The following is a 17175-nucleotide window of genomic DNA, read 5'->3' as shown; positions in this document are numbered from 1 at the left end:
TTTTGCGACACACCAATATAATATCTTTTTCGCTCCTTATAGTGGCAACTTGAAGCCCAAGGTTAGGTCAAGTGTGTCACTGGCTTAGTGCTTGATCCAATTTATTTATACCGTTCAATTAAAAAAATTTGACAGCTGGAAAATCGTAAGAGTATTTTATTTTATTTTTAAAACCAAATAGAACGGTAAAGTATTTATAAAATATCTTTTCTATTTATAATAATTTGTAGAATACATTTGAAAAGTAATGCAATTTAATAAATAAAAAAATATTGCAATGTACCTCTTTGAATTGAAAATTCATTAGAAAAAACATCATCTGTTTTGCTTTTGTTCTTCAATTCCTTTTCTCTCTGTATCTTGCAATGTACATTGTATCGTGCCCATCAGTTTTATAAGTATATAGACTTCTAACTCTTTAATTTCACGATAAGGAGTAATGGTTAATTTTTTTAATCTATTCTTGTCAAAATGACTATAATTAGCAAAATTAAATACTACTAGAAAAAAGAACTAATACATGAGAATTTTATAAAGATAGTTTGATCTGATTTCAATTATTTATTACCAATTTTTTAAATATTAATGTGAATTAAGTATAAGTTAGAAAGTATAAATTTTTCCAAAAACACACAACTTATGTATTGAATTTTGTGTGTTTATTTCTTGCAGAAATATACATGATATACTATATGTGGAGAAGCATCATTCAAAATTTTTATTCACCAATTTATATTATATATAGAAATAAATTGTAAAAAACATATTATTACCTTAAGGAACAAGTCATAACATATAAAAACAAACCTAATGGCCGCCAATTAGACACCAATTTTTTTTATGTTGTAGTTCAAATAATTTGTTTATTACTAATCAACATGCATCAACAAAACAACATAGATAAGTATGAATTGGGATTTTTATCTAGTAAACTTGAATATTTCCATGGAAAATTCTTATTCAAATGATTATCCATTTAATTGTTCCACTGCAAATAATAATTTGCCACATTGGCTCAAAGAAGCAATCAATACTCCTTTCAAATGTATGTAGAACCAAATTTATCTGCAATTTCATTTGAGTTCTCATCTAGAGATGATGGGGCCTGCAGAGCATTGCTTTGATGCTTTTCTGCCTCAAAATCAGTTGAGTGGTTTGAAGAAAAATAATTTTTATATGTCTAATGATGCTCCTCACTATTCAACTTATTCAAGAAGAAAATATGGGATGCTGAAAATGAACAAGTCTCTGGAACATCATGTCAGCAAACAAGATAACTCGATTGTCATTGATAGCGACACATCTTTTGAAGAGACTATAACCGACGATCATCGTGCCAGCTTGAAGATTTGAAGAATGTATTTTCTGTTAGATAATCTTGTCCAAACCATGTAATGAGCTGTAGAAAATGTTGTAGGTGAATGTTGCATGTTTTTTAGATTACCAACTTGTAAACGTAGGAGCTGATGTAACTTTATGCTGATTGAATGTTAATTTAATATTTCAACTGAATCTTTTAAGGATCTTAAATGATCGGTATTTATTTGAGAAAAAAACATTGTTCCATGTTGTGTTTGATATGACTCAATATTCCAAAATTGGTTAATGAGTTTTTTCCATACACTCAAATAAGAGATATATTATAAACTTTGATACCATATAAGATTGAGTGTAACTGAACTTCATAAAACCAGCGGCTTGTAAGGTAGGATTTTTCCAACTTATAATCTCTATTTTGGTCATATTTCGCCAATGGAAAAGTTATATTATTTTCCTGCTAATTTGATTCTTCTATTGTGACGGGGGAAAGTCGTTTATCCTTGATCATCCTATGCTTAATGGACACTGTTTCATCCACATGCTAGAAATGACAACTCATCAACATAGTTGATCTTTCAACACAACACACACAAATATTAAACAAAAAACAAGACGAAGATAAGGACATTTGTCCTCCTCCAACAACAATTAATCTTAATGTTAATGTTATTTGTTAATTTGATGCGTTAATTATTTGAAAAATGCATTAAACGATAAAAATGAAACAACAAAATAATTATCATAAAATTGATTTGGAGAAGCATATTAGAGAGAAAAGAAAATGATTGTTTTTAAGTTGACAACAAAATATATAGTAGGAGGTGGCACAATTGTGATTATGTGGCGTATGCTGATGTGTCATGACCAAAGCTCGGGAGGCTCTTTTAATAGTGTAAAATATTACTCCCAATAAAAAATGTATTATAGAAAAATGTAATGAGTAATTGAATTTTCATTGTATGAAATCATTGGAATAATTGTGTATGAACGTTTTCTAACAGTTACCGCAGAGAGACGTCGAAAAAGATGATTTCGAATCGAGACTCGATCGACAATAACGAAGCAGAAGCAGACCATAGAGGGACGTTGCCACTTTCTTTGGACCGAGCTGGTATTGACTGATTTATATCGATTTATTATCATTACAAATAATTAGATAAAGAATATTTATGATGATATTTATGAGTGATAATTGTGCATGAAAGCAAGATTGATGATGTAAAATGTGTAAAATATTACTCGTAAGTGTAATTGATAGTGTAAAATATCACTCATAATAAAAGAAATGCATTATAAAAATTTTATAGAAAAATGTAACGAGAATTGAACGAGTAAATTAAATTGGAATAATTGTGTATGAACGTGAAAGGAGAATTAATAACGTAATACATTACTCATATAATTGATTGACATAAATTGAAAGTAATGAGAAATGCATAACAATATTATAAAATAATTTATAAAAAAAAATGCATAATAAGATGACAACAAAATAGATTTGGGAATTTCTGTTATGTATACAATTTGAAGATGACAAAGCAGAAGCGGACGACGTTGCTACTTTTTTGGACCGAGAGGATTATTGTGAATCGTGAATCAGTGAGACAGTTGAGGATGAGGAAGCAGAAGCTAAATGGGGAGGGACATTACCACTTATTTGGACCGCTGAGGGGCATGGAAAAGGATGAGGAAGCAGAGACAGTTGGAGGATCTTAGTGAAGTGAATACATTAGAATCGAGAAGAAGAAACTCTAGGAAGATATTAAGATGAAGGAGAAAATGTTTAAAAAAATTAGAGATTAGAAGGACTAAAAGAGGAAAAAAAAAATTATTTAGAAATTAAGTAAAAAAAAATGAGTTGAAACGCAACACCAATTCTCTAATATGAGCGTACATATCAACTTTTTTTTTTTTTTGCTAAAGTAGAATATGTTTATACACCTTAAAGAATGAATATGAGGGGACAACAATAGAGTGAAGGAGTTTGTTTTAAATATATATAATAAATTCTAAAATGTATCAACAATTTATCATTAGTGAAATAAGATGAGCTTATTTTTGTTAAAAAAAATTAATTTTTTTAAATAATTTATAGGCATTATTAGAATCTCGATCACCAACTTATAATTAGCAGGTTGCACACATTAAACATTTATATAATTATATACTAAAAGAAAGATTTAAGAGTAGTTGGATGAAATAGTTTAGATTTCTTCTAACTTAATTAGGTGTTTTGATAAATTCAACATTGAAAATATAGTGACATTGTATTTTTTGAAGAGTTTTGCTACTTATTGAAATCTTACACGATTTAGAGAATTAATTTACTCGATTACACTCAGAAGACACTAAAATTTAAAATAATAATAAATAATTTTAAAATAATATTAAAATTCACTATATATCTAGCAAACACGCGTACTATGTACGTGTGTATATATATTTTTTAAATCAATAGAGGTAAGGTAAACTTCATACAAAAAGCCAAGAAAACTACCACATTGTTGCATTATTTTAAACAAAATTGAAACATTTGTAGACTTATAGTTTGAATCAAAGGAGGTATAGCAAACTTCATACAAAAAGCCAAAAACACAACCATATTGTTCCATTATTAAAAAAAGAGAAGGTAAGGAATTTACTCTCAACCTAACTTGTTAAACGCAAAAGAAAAGAAAAGAAAAACTGATATATGTATTTGAAGTTATGGTAGGTTAATATCTAAATGTAGAAGTTTTATCTTAAAAATTTTGTTTAATACTTTGAAAGTTTATACATTATTTTTTCTATACCTAAACTTTGATTTAGTTATGGACACACAAATAATAAATTTAAATTAATTTAATTTTATTATCTTTTATTTATTAAGTAAAAATGAAATTTATTTAATACATATTTTGAAGTTGTTAAAAGTATAAAAGAAAATACATTATCTCAATTCTCTAAAAAAGAAACAAAATTACAGAAAATAAAAATAAAATGCTAAAAGAAAAAAATTAGAGAGGGAGAGAGTATTTTCTTTAATTTTTAGTTTTAGTACCTTTAACATGATACTAGAATTAAACTCAAAGAATTATAAATTGATGTACGTGTACCTTCCAATGAAAGACAACCACGTAAGAACCTAAGTTTGACATCCTAGTTATTGAAGCAGTAATAGTTGGCACCTTGTTTTGTTGGAAACATAATTAATTTTCTCAACTCTCACGCTGAAACCCTTCTGAATTCTGATTCACCTTCTTCTTTCTCTTTCTCCTCAGAATCTAATCACTCCTCAACTTTCTCTCGATTTTCACTTTTCTGTCTTCAATCCTACTTTCACTATGATAATAATACCAATTATTAGGTTTAACCACAAACCCCTTTTGCATCTTTCTCTTCTAATTTTGGTACTGTTTTCTTCTTCCATTGAATCCCTTAGATTCGAACTCCAATCTGGTCACACCAAATGCATCTCCGAAGACATCAAGAGCAACTCCATGACAGTTGGCAAGTACACAGTCATCAATCCTAACGAGGGTTACCCTTTACCCGATTCTCATAGATTCACTGTTCGGGTAACAAAATCAAAATCCAAACTTTTTCTTACCAAGTATTGAATTTCTTTACTTTGAATCAATTTTGATGGTTTTTGGTTAATGGGTAATTGTGTGTTTGATTTTTTTTTTTTTTTTTTTTTTTTGGGTTTAGGTAACTTCGTCTCATGGGAACAACTTTCACTATGGAGATCGTGTTCAATCGGGTCAGTTTGCATTTGTTGCAGCAGAAAGTGGAGACTACATGACTTGTTTCTGGGCTGTGGATAACAAACCACCTGTAACGTTGACTATTGATTTGGAATGGAAGACTGGTGTGTTACTTTGAACAATTTTGATGGTTTTTGGTTAAGGGGTTATTGTTTTTTTTTTTTTTTTTTTTTTTTTTTTTTGGGTTTAGGTAACTTCGTCTCATGGGAACAACTTTCACTATGGAGATCGTGTTCAATCGGGTCAGTTTGCATTTGTTGCAGCAGAAAGTGGAGACTACATGACTTGTTTCTGGGCTGTGGATAACAAACCACCTGTAACGTTGACTATTGATTTGGAATGGAAGACTGGTGTGGCAGCTAAAGATTGGTCTAATGTTGCTAAGAAAGGCCAAGTTGATGTAAGTACTCAAATCTGAAATCTTTATATGATATATATACCTCAGTTAATTTTTTTTATCTTGTACTGTGTTGTTTCTTGCTAATTCTAGCATGAGTAAGCACAATTGGTCAGAAACCAGTTGTACATTAAATTAAGGGTTGCATTAAACACTACTTACTAAATTTGTTTTGTTGATACATTTTTTTGATTAATTGTGATTGTTTTAATTATTTGTTGTTTTTATTGGTGATTTCTGTAGGATTACATTTTGTAGCATTGTGATTTGTGTATATTATTAATAGGTTGAATAGATTCTTTCAGTTGCATTCCACTCATTTTTAAGGAGAGCTGATATGGACTGAACTGAGTATTACTGTGCGGCATTTGTGGCTATGTCGAGATTTTGTGAGGATATGATATCTTACAGTGTTTTTGATCCGGTTATGGATGACTGTATTATTATATTAGGAGTATGCTCGACTTTAGCAGGTGTGCTTCTGGGAAAAATGCAAATAAGTAAATCAATAATTACCATGTAGTACAAGTAATTTTGGAATATCAAGTTGTGCTTTTAATTTAGTCATAATGATCGTGTGGCTTTCATACAACCAAAAAATCAAGGAGTTGTACTCTTTTCAATGTAACCCCCTAGGCTAGCTTATAGTATGAGGTGAATGTATCCTACATGAGCTTTACTGGCTGAAGCTCATTGTGATTGGTCTAGTAATTTATGATGTCATTAACCGGTTAGGAAGCTAGAGATCTGGACCTCCTTCTGTCATGGAATCCTTACAGTCGTGCAGTCAAGAATTCTGAATTGTTTGATCTTTGATCGATGTCTTAGATTTGAAGTTCTGAAACTCGGATTTAAAAGAAAGTGAAAAGTAAATTTGGTATGTGATCCGTGATTAGATGGTAAAAAATTGCTGACTGCATGGATTTTGTGACTGGGAAATCCGGATCCAAATAGGTAGATATTTAGAGTTAAAGGTTTGCAGCCTTGATGGTGAATATTAATAATGGGAGGTCGTTTATATTTCTAAATATGGCAAGCTTTTTACTGTAAGATGTGTATCTTGACTATTGAATGGTGGTCATTTGTATGCAATTCATTTTCCATAGTACATGTAGATTTTGGTTTTCTTTCCATTGATTTGATATTGATTATCGACAGTGATTTATATTGTTGGCTTATTTTTCTCTCGACAAAATTGACATTCTTGAAAGATTGCTAAACTCCTTATATTTATTTACCTCCCCTATATCTTTTCGGTGGAGTTTACTACACCCTGGATGGATGGATATCACTTTTGTACCTCATTTTGGAGCAAATCTGAACCTTGTCAAAGTCTTCTTGTCACATTCGTTTGCCATTTTAGACATATATGATATATATACTCAATTCTTTGGTTTTCAATTAGTTTGGAGAAATTGTGATGTTTGTTAACTTAATGTTTGATCGGAAAAATTCTCACAATTATCTCATCCACGTGTACCAGGTAATGGAATTAGAGATAAAGAAGTTACAAGATACTGTTGCTTCCATTCATGATGAGATGTTTTATCTTCGTGAAAGGTAGAAATCCCAACTGGCTGAAAATTCTTAAAACTGAATTCAATTCATTTGACATAGGATATCATAACAAGCGTCATTCTTATTTTTGTTAATTTTTTCCTTTCCAGAGAAGAAGAAATGCAGGAGCTCAACAGAACAACTGACTCCAGAATGTTCTGGTTGAGTTTGCTTTCACTCTTCGTCTGCTTATCAGTGGCAGGGTTGCAACTATGGCACTTGAAGTCCTTCTTCGAGAAAAAGAAACTAATTTAAAATTGTGATAGTTTTTTTTCCCCCCCTTTTGTGCTCTTGTAAAATATACATGCATTAATTTATCCAGAGGATACACATAATGGTAGTCAGTTTATCTCAGAACACTCCCTTTGTGAAATGCAAATCAGGTATTACAAGATGAGTTTCAAAGGAATTGATGTACCGCAATACGAGGGTTAGACAAGATGGTGGTCTGGTGAAATTGCAATTCAGCTAAGCATTTATGTTCAATTGTTCATAACCACCTCCTATCTATTGAGATTTGACATTTGAGACAATGATAGATTACCAGAAAATATCATTTACTTTCCTATCTTTTATTTTATCCTTTACTTATTTCACTTACCAGGTGTGAGAACATAATTTTTCATCTGAAAATGAATCGAGTTAGTTTTTAAGCTAGCTACGGCTTGTTTTATTGATGGATTAATAGTTACATAGGAATAGTAGTGCTTTTGTTTGAAGTTGAGCTGAAAATAACTCAATAGAATTTGGTATTATATTTAAGACTTAATTGTAGTTTTGGTCGTTCTATTATTATTGATTTACAAAATTGGTCATTTTATTTTAAAAATCGATAGTTTTAGTATTTTTCTTAGATATTTGAACTAAAAAATGATGATTTGATATATATTTAATGGCGTAACATACAATTTTATGACATAGAACTATTTGGATGCATTAATTAGTTGTGTTATTAATTAAATTAAAAATATAAAAAAAAATTAAGTTGAAATTTAAATTTTTATGGTATTTGATTTCAATTTTATAGGTGTTAATTATTCTATATAATTGTATCATATGTCATTATTTAAAACATTTTATGTCATTAGTTTTTAGTTAAACCTATAAGATCAATTTTGTGAAATAGTAAAATTAAGAGAATTAAAATTACAATTAAATTTATATTTAATGATGCTTGAATGTATGGGTGTTAGAGGATCAACCAAAACTATTCTTAACCAAAGATGCCCAGCAGAAACTAGAACTCCACTCTGCTCTCACGCACCTTACGTTATGTAAGCTAATTAAAAGTTTCGATCATTCGCTAAACCACGAAAAGAAATACATGTATTCCGCAATTTTTTTATAGCTTATTAAATGTATAGACATAGTTTTTTATATAGCTTATTAAATGTATAAACTTCCCTAGACATAGCAAATATACAAGGCTTATCAAATGTATAAACTTCCCTTCAAATTCACGTAAAAAATATATCATTCTTTAGCTCCAAAACATAGAACGTGGCACATCTGTCTCATTTTCTCTATTTTCGCTTTTAAAGCAGAAGGTGGGATTGTATAAGGCGACTATTTACTCTTGATGGTTCCCAGTCCTCAATTTAATACTAAATTTTTCCACAGCAGCCAACGGAATTCACATGAAAACAGCAAAAGAAACTTGTACGAGAGGGGCAAACCCAAAGAATTCGATAACATCTATACCACAAGAATGAAAATTATTATTAATTTTTTAACCAAAAATATGAAGGAAAAAAAGAAAACACAACACATCAGACTGTATGATTTGCCTACTTCAATTGGTTTGTACACTTAAACACATTAAACTTGTGCAACAACTTGCGTATCATCATATGCTCCCTTGGACAGGACATGGACTTTAATGAGGAAGTAGAATTGAAACAAAGAAACCAGAGAAAAGCAATGAACATCGCCTGTTCTGGTCATTAATCCAAACAGTCTAAATCAAATGTTGATTTTGCAGGTTTTCCAGTTAAGCTTTACCAATCTATAGATCCGGCAGTGATGGTAATGGCAAATAAATTATCTGAATTTCTGAATATGTCAACGCGCATAAATATTTATGAAGTGAACAAGTGCCAATGATGGTCCGAAGGTAGATTTTCCTTGATCTTTTCGAGCCGCTTAAGGATCTCTATGAAATGAGGTCTTTGATTCATATCAGCAGCCCAACACTGCTTCGTTAACCTGAGAACATGTAAGACCAAAGCCCATAAGATTACCTATATGAGTAAAGCCAAAAGCTGTTTTATTAGACATTTGATGTGAACAAAATAAATATTTTACTTGCTGTCACTTTTGAGACCCTAATTTACAAAGCATTCCAGAATGTCTAATTAAATGTGTTGACCAGCATTTTGATGTGTAATTTTATATTATGCTTTATCTAGTTGATGGGTGTTAAGTATATAATGACCCATATCCTTATTAATCGTGTTTCTTTTCTATAAATGCCATTATCAATCAGACAATGAGAGATTAAAGCATACTGCTACACAAAGTAAGATCAAAGATGCATCGTCAGTATAAAAGTAAAAGAAGCAACAACAAACTAAGATGCCTTCTGTGATTTTGAGGAAACATACCATAGTAAAAGCCTAGTAGTACTGGTGTATTGCCTTAGTTATACAGAACAATTTAAAACACACAAGAACATATGCAATTGAAAATCTTAAATAAAATAAAATGAGTTTGTAACATGGAAAAGAGATGAAATCATAAAAGGTGGTGCTGCATGCTCGGACATGAAGTATCTTCTCTGTTAGAAGCATCTTGGTAAGTAATATAAGACCCGAATAAGTAGGTTAATAGAAACCAGAATTTTCTTGACTGGAAATGATGAGCTCTGAAGCTCTTGCAATGCTGGAAATCTGAAAATGTAGAAAATGAACTAAACCAGAGTTCTAAGAACTCCTAAACCAGAGCACAACTGCTCCTAATCCAGAGAAATATTCTCCTAACTGTTTTCTAACTATATTTCTGAATGACTTTCTAACTACCCTTCCCTCTCTTTTATAACAGAAATCTGTAAGAGAATTCCATAAAGTCAGTGAATATACTAACTAACTTTTATTCTCTAATCAACCTATATATTGGGCCAAGGCTCAATATCTAGTGTCCTATCAATCCCGCCCCCTTGAAAACAGTCTTGTCCTCGAGGCTGAAATATACATCCTGTACTGCCAATCTTTCATCCGCACCAAAAATTTGCCTCTATCATACACAAAGGTGAGCAACCCATGGGAAATGAGCAAACCACTCCAGCAGTAGTCACCAGCTGTAGCTGTCATAGGGAAATTGAGTTCTGCTGGGTCCCATGGTATGATCACCACTGCTGAATTGAATGGTATTGTGGTCTTTCCCTTGGCAAGAAACTCCCATAACTTTTCTAACATCGCCCTGTTGTAAGCACCCCAATTGTTTTAAAGTATATTGTGGATAGAGTTGGATCAGCCCAAATTGTAATATTGCCCTGGGCCTGGCCAAATAGATTTAGAGATGTTTTCAACTTACCAAACTCCCATTCTTCCCTTCTTTCATGTAGAACTTTCCCAACTGAAGCGAAGTTGAAACAAGCTCGCTCCATCAATCCAGATCCCATCCTCGTCGTGGATCTCTTCGTCGGCGTCTTCTGTAGTTGTGGGAAAGTCGCTGCCCTTGAACCAGGGTCCGGCGGTTCTGGAGGTTTCGGCGGCGGACGGCGCACCACTTGCTTCGTTCGGGATCTCCCTTCATCCTTCAACAGTCTTGGCGCCTCCGTCACTTTCCCCCTCGATCTGTCTTTGTCTGCTCTTTTTCTTGACAGCTTTTCTCCATCACTCACCCTTGATCCTCTTTCCACCTTTCTCTCCACTGCATCAACAATCATTTCAGTCTCAGGTTCTAATCCTTTGACGCGAGCATCTTCCCTGACATTAATTGATGCATCGACCACTTTTAACACCGGCGTCTCCTTGTCATTTGACCTTTCTTCCTTCTTCAACTTTTACAGTGAATAATCAACAGAATCAATGGTTGATTTCATCACGCTAAACCTTGGGATAGTCGTTATCTTGTTTTCGGATATGGAATCTGCGCTGAAATGGAAAGAACGATCCTCCTCAAAACGATGTTGTTGAACACCTCTTAAAGAACATTCTGACAGTTTTGAGAACTCTGTTAACAGAGATTCGCGAATTTCTGACAACGCTTGAAGCCACGAGTTTTCCACCGCATCAAGTCGCACTGCCAACGCATCCAAATTTTTAGACGTTTCTGGTATCAACTGCGAGATCGCGACAACGCTAGCTCCTCTCGATAATCCGGCAGGTCGGACCAATGATAGAAACCAGAATTTTATTGACTGGAATTGATGAGCTCTGAAGCTCTTACAATGCTGGAAATCTGAAAATGCAGAAAAGGAACTAAACCAGAGTTCTAAGAACTCCTAAATCAGAGCACAACTGCTCCTAATCCAGAGAAATATTCTCCAAGCTGTTTTCTAGCTATATTTCTGAATGATTTTCTAATTACCCTTCCCTCTCTTTTATAACAGAAACCTATGACAGAATTTTATAAAGACAGTGAATATACTAACTAACTCTTATTCTCTAACCAACCTATCTATTGGGCCAAGGCCCAATATCTAGTGTCCTATCATAGGTGGACTTCTAAGTTCTAACTATACCACTTTAAGAAATTGATTCTCCTTTTCGTATGCTAATCCATAAGAGAAAAGTCACATCCACATTAGTTTAACCAGAAAGCATGTAGCTTACGTTTGAGCAGTTTTAGTTCAAGACTGTCTGTCAAGGCCTCCTCTCTTAAAAACTAACTTTAGCTATTAGATGCAAATCAGAACTGATTTATATCTCTCACACATAGCCCATTATACGAAATATTTTTGGGCTTGAAGCGTGGACAAAGCATAGATCCACGTAGAAACATATAACAGCACAAATTGTTGACCACATGCTCAAACAGAGTGTGATACCGTATCAAGAACTACAATTTCGTATAAATTGATGAAAGCTAAGAAATTGAATAAAACTACAAGAAATATTTCATAAATGACTTACTCTTGCAATTCAGGGACATAACCCTTTGCTCGAAAAGAAGGCCTGTGCCCTTCAGCTGCATGCTTTGCGCCATCATAAGGCTCATAACTTGCAAAAGGTGGTTCACCTTCAAGCATCTGCATGAAATGAGACATGATTTAAAAGCAGCTTCAAATAGTGTCATGTAAACAGATAATTAAGCAAGAAAAATTACCTCATACAAAATCATTGCAAAAGAGTACACATCAACCTTCTTGTCATACCTCCGATGTTTGAAAACTTCCGGAGCCATATAGCGATCTGTTTTATTCCCAAGAAGAAGAAAATTAAATTAAGTATTGTATAAGAATGACAACTTTATCCTCTAAAAGAACTTCTAGAATACTCACAGCTCCCAGTTTCACCGGTCATCTTGTATACATCATGAGAACTTTGGACAGTGATAAGCTTGCTCAATCCAAAATCTCCAACTTTTAAATGGTCAGCACTAGAGTTGACTAAAAGAACATTCCTAAAATTTTGGAAAGTAAACTTTAACATTAATTCAGATGCTTCTAAATTCCAGATATATGTTCTCGATGACACAAAATACTGTCAGTCTTGAATAAAAGCCAATTTTTCTTCAACTTATTATAACTAATGCACCATAACAATACTAGTCTATGGCATGTAATCCATATTGAGCGAATATATTCACGTTTATCTGGAAGATAACAAACTTACCTTGGCTTTAGGTCTCTATGAATTATAACATTTGGTTCATTGTGAAGATAGGCCATTCCTCTACAAAAAAAAAATCACAAAATATAGATTAGCAATTTAGCTAAAAGATCAGATTAAATCAAGCTGAATCTTTGGTAACACCTTTAGATTTCCAAATGCTTTTATTTCGGTATTGATAAGATACATGATGCTCTGAACATGCCATTGTTGTACATGGCCCATATTATTGAGGGTAAGATACCGTACCTGGCAATATCCATGGAAAAGTTTATAGCTGCTGAAGGGCTAAGTGAACCTTTATCTTTGAGGTACTGGTGAAGATCACCCTATACATGAAGGAAACAAAAGTTCAATTTTAAAGCAAAAGTTTACATAAGTTTACTAGCTCTGAAACTAGGTTTGGAGTGCTCAATTGGAAGGACTTATATTTCATTCACATACCCCTCTTAGATACTCAGTAATTAACATGAGGGGCTTCCTGTCAGTAACAGCTCCAAGAAACTGAACTATATTGGGGTGTCGAAGCTTCACCAACAAATTGACCTCATGCCTAAAGTCCTGACTGTAATAAAAATTAACACACACAATAAACACAGATATAGAGTGAGACAAAAGGAAAAGCCTGTGAGTCTGTGACACATACGAGATGACAGAAAAACCAAGGAGCCTAGTACATAGATAAAATATGGTTTGTCGCAGCAAAAAAGAAAAAACTGCCTTCGCTTCCTTTGGTTTTAATTATTCAGTATAAAAATTAGAAGTCTGAATATCTAATGGGTTAAGAATAAATCCTTTGTTTCAAGAGGGAAAGTAGATTCAACCTGAAAAAATACCTTCAACAAAAACAGTTTAATTACTTGTTTATAATTTACCATATAGTCCCACATACAACTTGACAGCGGAGAAATTTATTTTAACAGATTCATCATCATCAGCCCCATGCAGTCAGAGAACATTTATCACAATAATCGCAGGAGATAAAAGAAAGGCTCTCACATCACCATTTTATCTTCTGAAAGAGATGGAAGAATGCGCTTGACAGCAACTGGTGTTCCGCGCCAATGGGCTTTCAAAATCTCACCAAAAGATCCCTGCGTGGATCATACATCATTGACAAAAGACCAAACTGGGCATCCAAATTTAGTTTATCAATAGCTTAAATGCAAAAGTGAAATTGCAAATGCAAAAATACACTGGGCAAATCAAAGCACAAAAGTAGCAGCAAGAAACATTGAGCGCATACAGTTCTCTCAAAAAAGAAATAAAGAAAAATGCAGTGAAAATAAACAAAGTAAAAGCAAGAGAAGAGGAACAAAAATCATTAAGTTAGCAAAATTAAACAAAAGTAGCAGCAAGAAACACTACATGCATACAAGAAAAGAAATTAAGGTAACTAACATTAACATAAATAACAAACTTGTCTGTTTTGTAGCCTTTTTTTCGATAAGCCGTAAATAAAATATAACACCGTTGACCCTATGATGATCATGCAACAACAATATACAGAGAGAAAGACAGTAGTTCATACTTCATACATACTGATCTACGCTAGTCAGGAATGGATGGCTCACAATTCTAGGTCTCTAGGGACAACACAATGAATTTCACGGAATAATCCATTTCTACACTAAGAAACAGTTGCAGAAGTCGAGCATAACAGAGTTGACTAAAATACAGCAAGTTTTGGAATAAATATCTCGATATATAGAATAAAACACGTTTAACTGCCAGTAGATGATCATACAACAACAAAATACCAAGAGACAGACAATCAACTATAAACGCTGTTCATACATACGGCCTGATATTCGTTGTCAAAACAAGAAGACACAACTCTAAGAAACAGTAGCAGAATAATCTATGTCTACACTGAGAAACAGTAGCAGAATAATCTATGTCTACGCTGAGAAACAGTAGCAGAACCAAGAGTTGACTAAAAAAACACAGCAAGTTTTGAAATTAATATCTGAAAATTCTCCCGAATATAACACATACAGTCCGAATGAAATGAATAAAACGCATAAAACAATACCTTTCCAATACGCGCAGAACTTGAGAAGTCAAGCTCAGAAGGTTCAATTTCCCAATCACACTTGTTCGGCAACGGTGGCGGAACTGGCCTAGGTTCAAAATGGCTTCCGGTTTGTCCCTACATCACCACCAAACCTAGAAATGATTCAACTGAACGAATAGATAAATAAAATAAAAGATTCAAAAGAAGAAGAAGAAAAAAACTTACAAAAGACAAGCCTCCGTGTGATTTCAAAAGCTCAATCATACTAGTCTGTTTAGATCCTTCTGCATCAGCCAAAGGCTATTCACAAAAAACAAAAAAAAAAACAAAAAACCTAAATTTCAATTTCGTTTCACAATAAATCAAGCACAGAGAAACAGAGAGAGAGAGAGAGAGAGAGAGAGAGAGAGAGAAATAGGATTAAAAATTACGGTGTTTTTCCAACGATCCTGAGAGTTGACATCGGCGCCGAATTCAATTAAGCATTTAGCGACGTCGATCCAACCGTGGAGTGAAGCGACGTGAAGCGGAGTGCGGTTATCGTAATCTGTAGCATTGACAAGCGAAGGATCTTCATGAAGAAGCTTCCGAACCGCAGCGGCGTCGTTTTGATGAGCGTGCCATAGTATGAGTGACGTGCGGCTCACTCGCGCCTTCTCTTTGTCTTTGCTGCTGCTGCTTCCTGAACTCATATGTTAATTTCACGATTCAATTATTTCAGAGAAAAATGGTTTCGGTTTTTCAAGTTTCAACTGTTTGTTTCAGTGTCGGTTATTTCCCTTTAACGAAATGAAACGAAACGCGGGTGTCCAGTACCAAGCATTTTCTTCTTTCACACTTTCATTTTCCTTTTCCTTGGCTGCGTGTGGGGTATACGCGTTCATGCCCATTCCTTATGTCCTTTCTATTTTTATTATTATTATTACCTGGACGGATCCTTCAACTAGATTTTCAATTTATGATAATCAAATTTATTTATCTATTTATTTATTGGATCACCCTGGATTTTTATAAAGTGAGACCCATCCTTTAACCTTTAAGATCAAAGTATTCACTAAAAACAAATGAAATTATAATTACATTATTAATTAAAAATCAATAATCTAAATCATAATACAACTGCTCACAAATTTGGAAGTTGTTATGTGTAAATTTGCAGTAATTATAATCAATAATTAAACTTTAATAATTTAAAGATAGTTATTAGATCTACATATTATAAATTTGATCAGTTATATCTGTTCTATCTTAAATTATCGTACGGATATAATTCCCTTTCAATAAATTTATTTCATTACCTAAAAAAAAACTAAATGATTGATGTTATAAATTTTGTATAATATCTTTTACAGTCAAATTTATATATTATTCTTTTAATAATCTACTACTGCTTCTTTTTTTACTCAATATATCTACTACTGCTAATTTAATCTACTCCATCACGATTAAAATAAAATAAAAATAAAAAATAATTGATATTTAAAAAATTAAATTATTTGATTGGTAATGAATTTAAGAATATAAATAAAATCTTTTTAACAATTAGGCACATAATAAAGACCGACAATTCCTTTAATCATTAATAATCAAATTTATTTTTTAACTTTATTTATTTAAAATATTAAAAAGATAGTCTCTTGACCAAATTAATGAGTGTTAAGTTGTTAAATTATACATTCATGAAGAGAAACATATGTAAATTAGCAACATTTATTATTAATTATTAATAGGAAAAAATTTAATAAATGAAATTCTTTTTATTATTAAAAAATAAAATTAATTTTTTTAAAGAATTGTTTATTATATACGAGAGATTACATTTTTATAAAATAAATAATTCATCTTAAAAAATAAAGTAATTAATATCAATTATTGATAGCTAAATTAATAATTCATATTATATGCACAATACAATAATTATGAATAATTATTTATTTATTTTATCAATTTATAATTGAGTGAAATTATTAAAGAAAAAAATATGGCGTACATTTACATAAATATATATATAATATATATATATATAATATATATATATATATATAATATATATATATATATATATATATATATAAAATATGGCGTACATTTACATAAATATATATATATATATATATAAAATATATATATAAAGAATGATGTGATATAAATGTAAAAGATTTTAGAGTGTATTATATATAAGAGTCCATTCTTAATTGAGAGAGTTATTCCGCGTAGAAAAATGTCTTCACTCTTCACTTAGATAACGGCTATTCCGCGTTCCAAAAGCCAGTACTTACGGGCTTGATGGTGTTGTCCTTTTTTCTTGGCTTTTTTATTTTGGACACCTATTTTCTTGGTTATAGTGAGTCGAGTATTTTTAAT

The 17175-nt window shown here is 32.1% G+C and overlaps 2 protein-coding genes across 2 annotated transcripts; one reads left to right on the top strand and one right to left on the bottom strand.

Annotated features, from left to right (window-relative positions):
* The first annotated feature begins 4440 nt into the window (after positions 1 to 4440).
* Positions 4441 to 7677, top strand: LOC101490915 (transmembrane emp24 domain-containing protein p24delta9-like). Its single transcript, XM_004516511.4, has 4 exons — positions 4441 to 4877; positions 5257 to 5466; positions 6947 to 7023; positions 7131 to 7677. Exons 1-4 carry the CDS (start codon positions 4644 to 4646, stop codon positions 7273 to 7275), a joined length of 666 nt encoding a protein of 221 aa, XP_004516568.1. The 5' UTR covers positions 4441 to 4643; the 3' UTR covers positions 7276 to 7677.
* A 1039-nt stretch (positions 7678 to 8716) lies between these two features.
* On the bottom strand, positions 8717 to 15678 carry LOC101491445 (serine/threonine-protein kinase VIK). Its single transcript, XM_004516513.4, has 11 exons — positions 15243 to 15678; positions 15037 to 15111; positions 14830 to 14946; positions 13794 to 13888; positions 13239 to 13359; positions 13044 to 13123; positions 12798 to 12857; positions 12464 to 12585; positions 12289 to 12374; positions 12096 to 12211; positions 8717 to 9225 (listed from the first exon to the last, which is right to left on the bottom strand). Exons 1-11 carry the CDS (start codon positions 15501 to 15503, stop codon positions 9099 to 9101), a joined length of 1260 nt encoding a protein of 419 aa, XP_004516570.1. The 5' UTR covers positions 15504 to 15678; the 3' UTR covers positions 8717 to 9098.
* Between the last annotated feature and the right edge of the window lie 1497 nt (positions 15679 to 17175).

Source organism: Cicer arietinum, chromosome 6 (genome assembly GCF_000331145.2).
Source record: "Cicer arietinum cultivar CDC Frontier isolate Library 1 chromosome 6, Cicar.CDCFrontier_v2.0, whole genome shotgun sequence".
NCBI classification, from domain to species: domain Eukaryota; kingdom Viridiplantae; phylum Streptophyta; class Magnoliopsida; order Fabales; family Fabaceae; genus Cicer; species Cicer arietinum.
The sequence above is the reverse complement of the archived record's forward strand: the minus strand, read 5'-3'. Positions and strand labels throughout refer to the sequence as shown.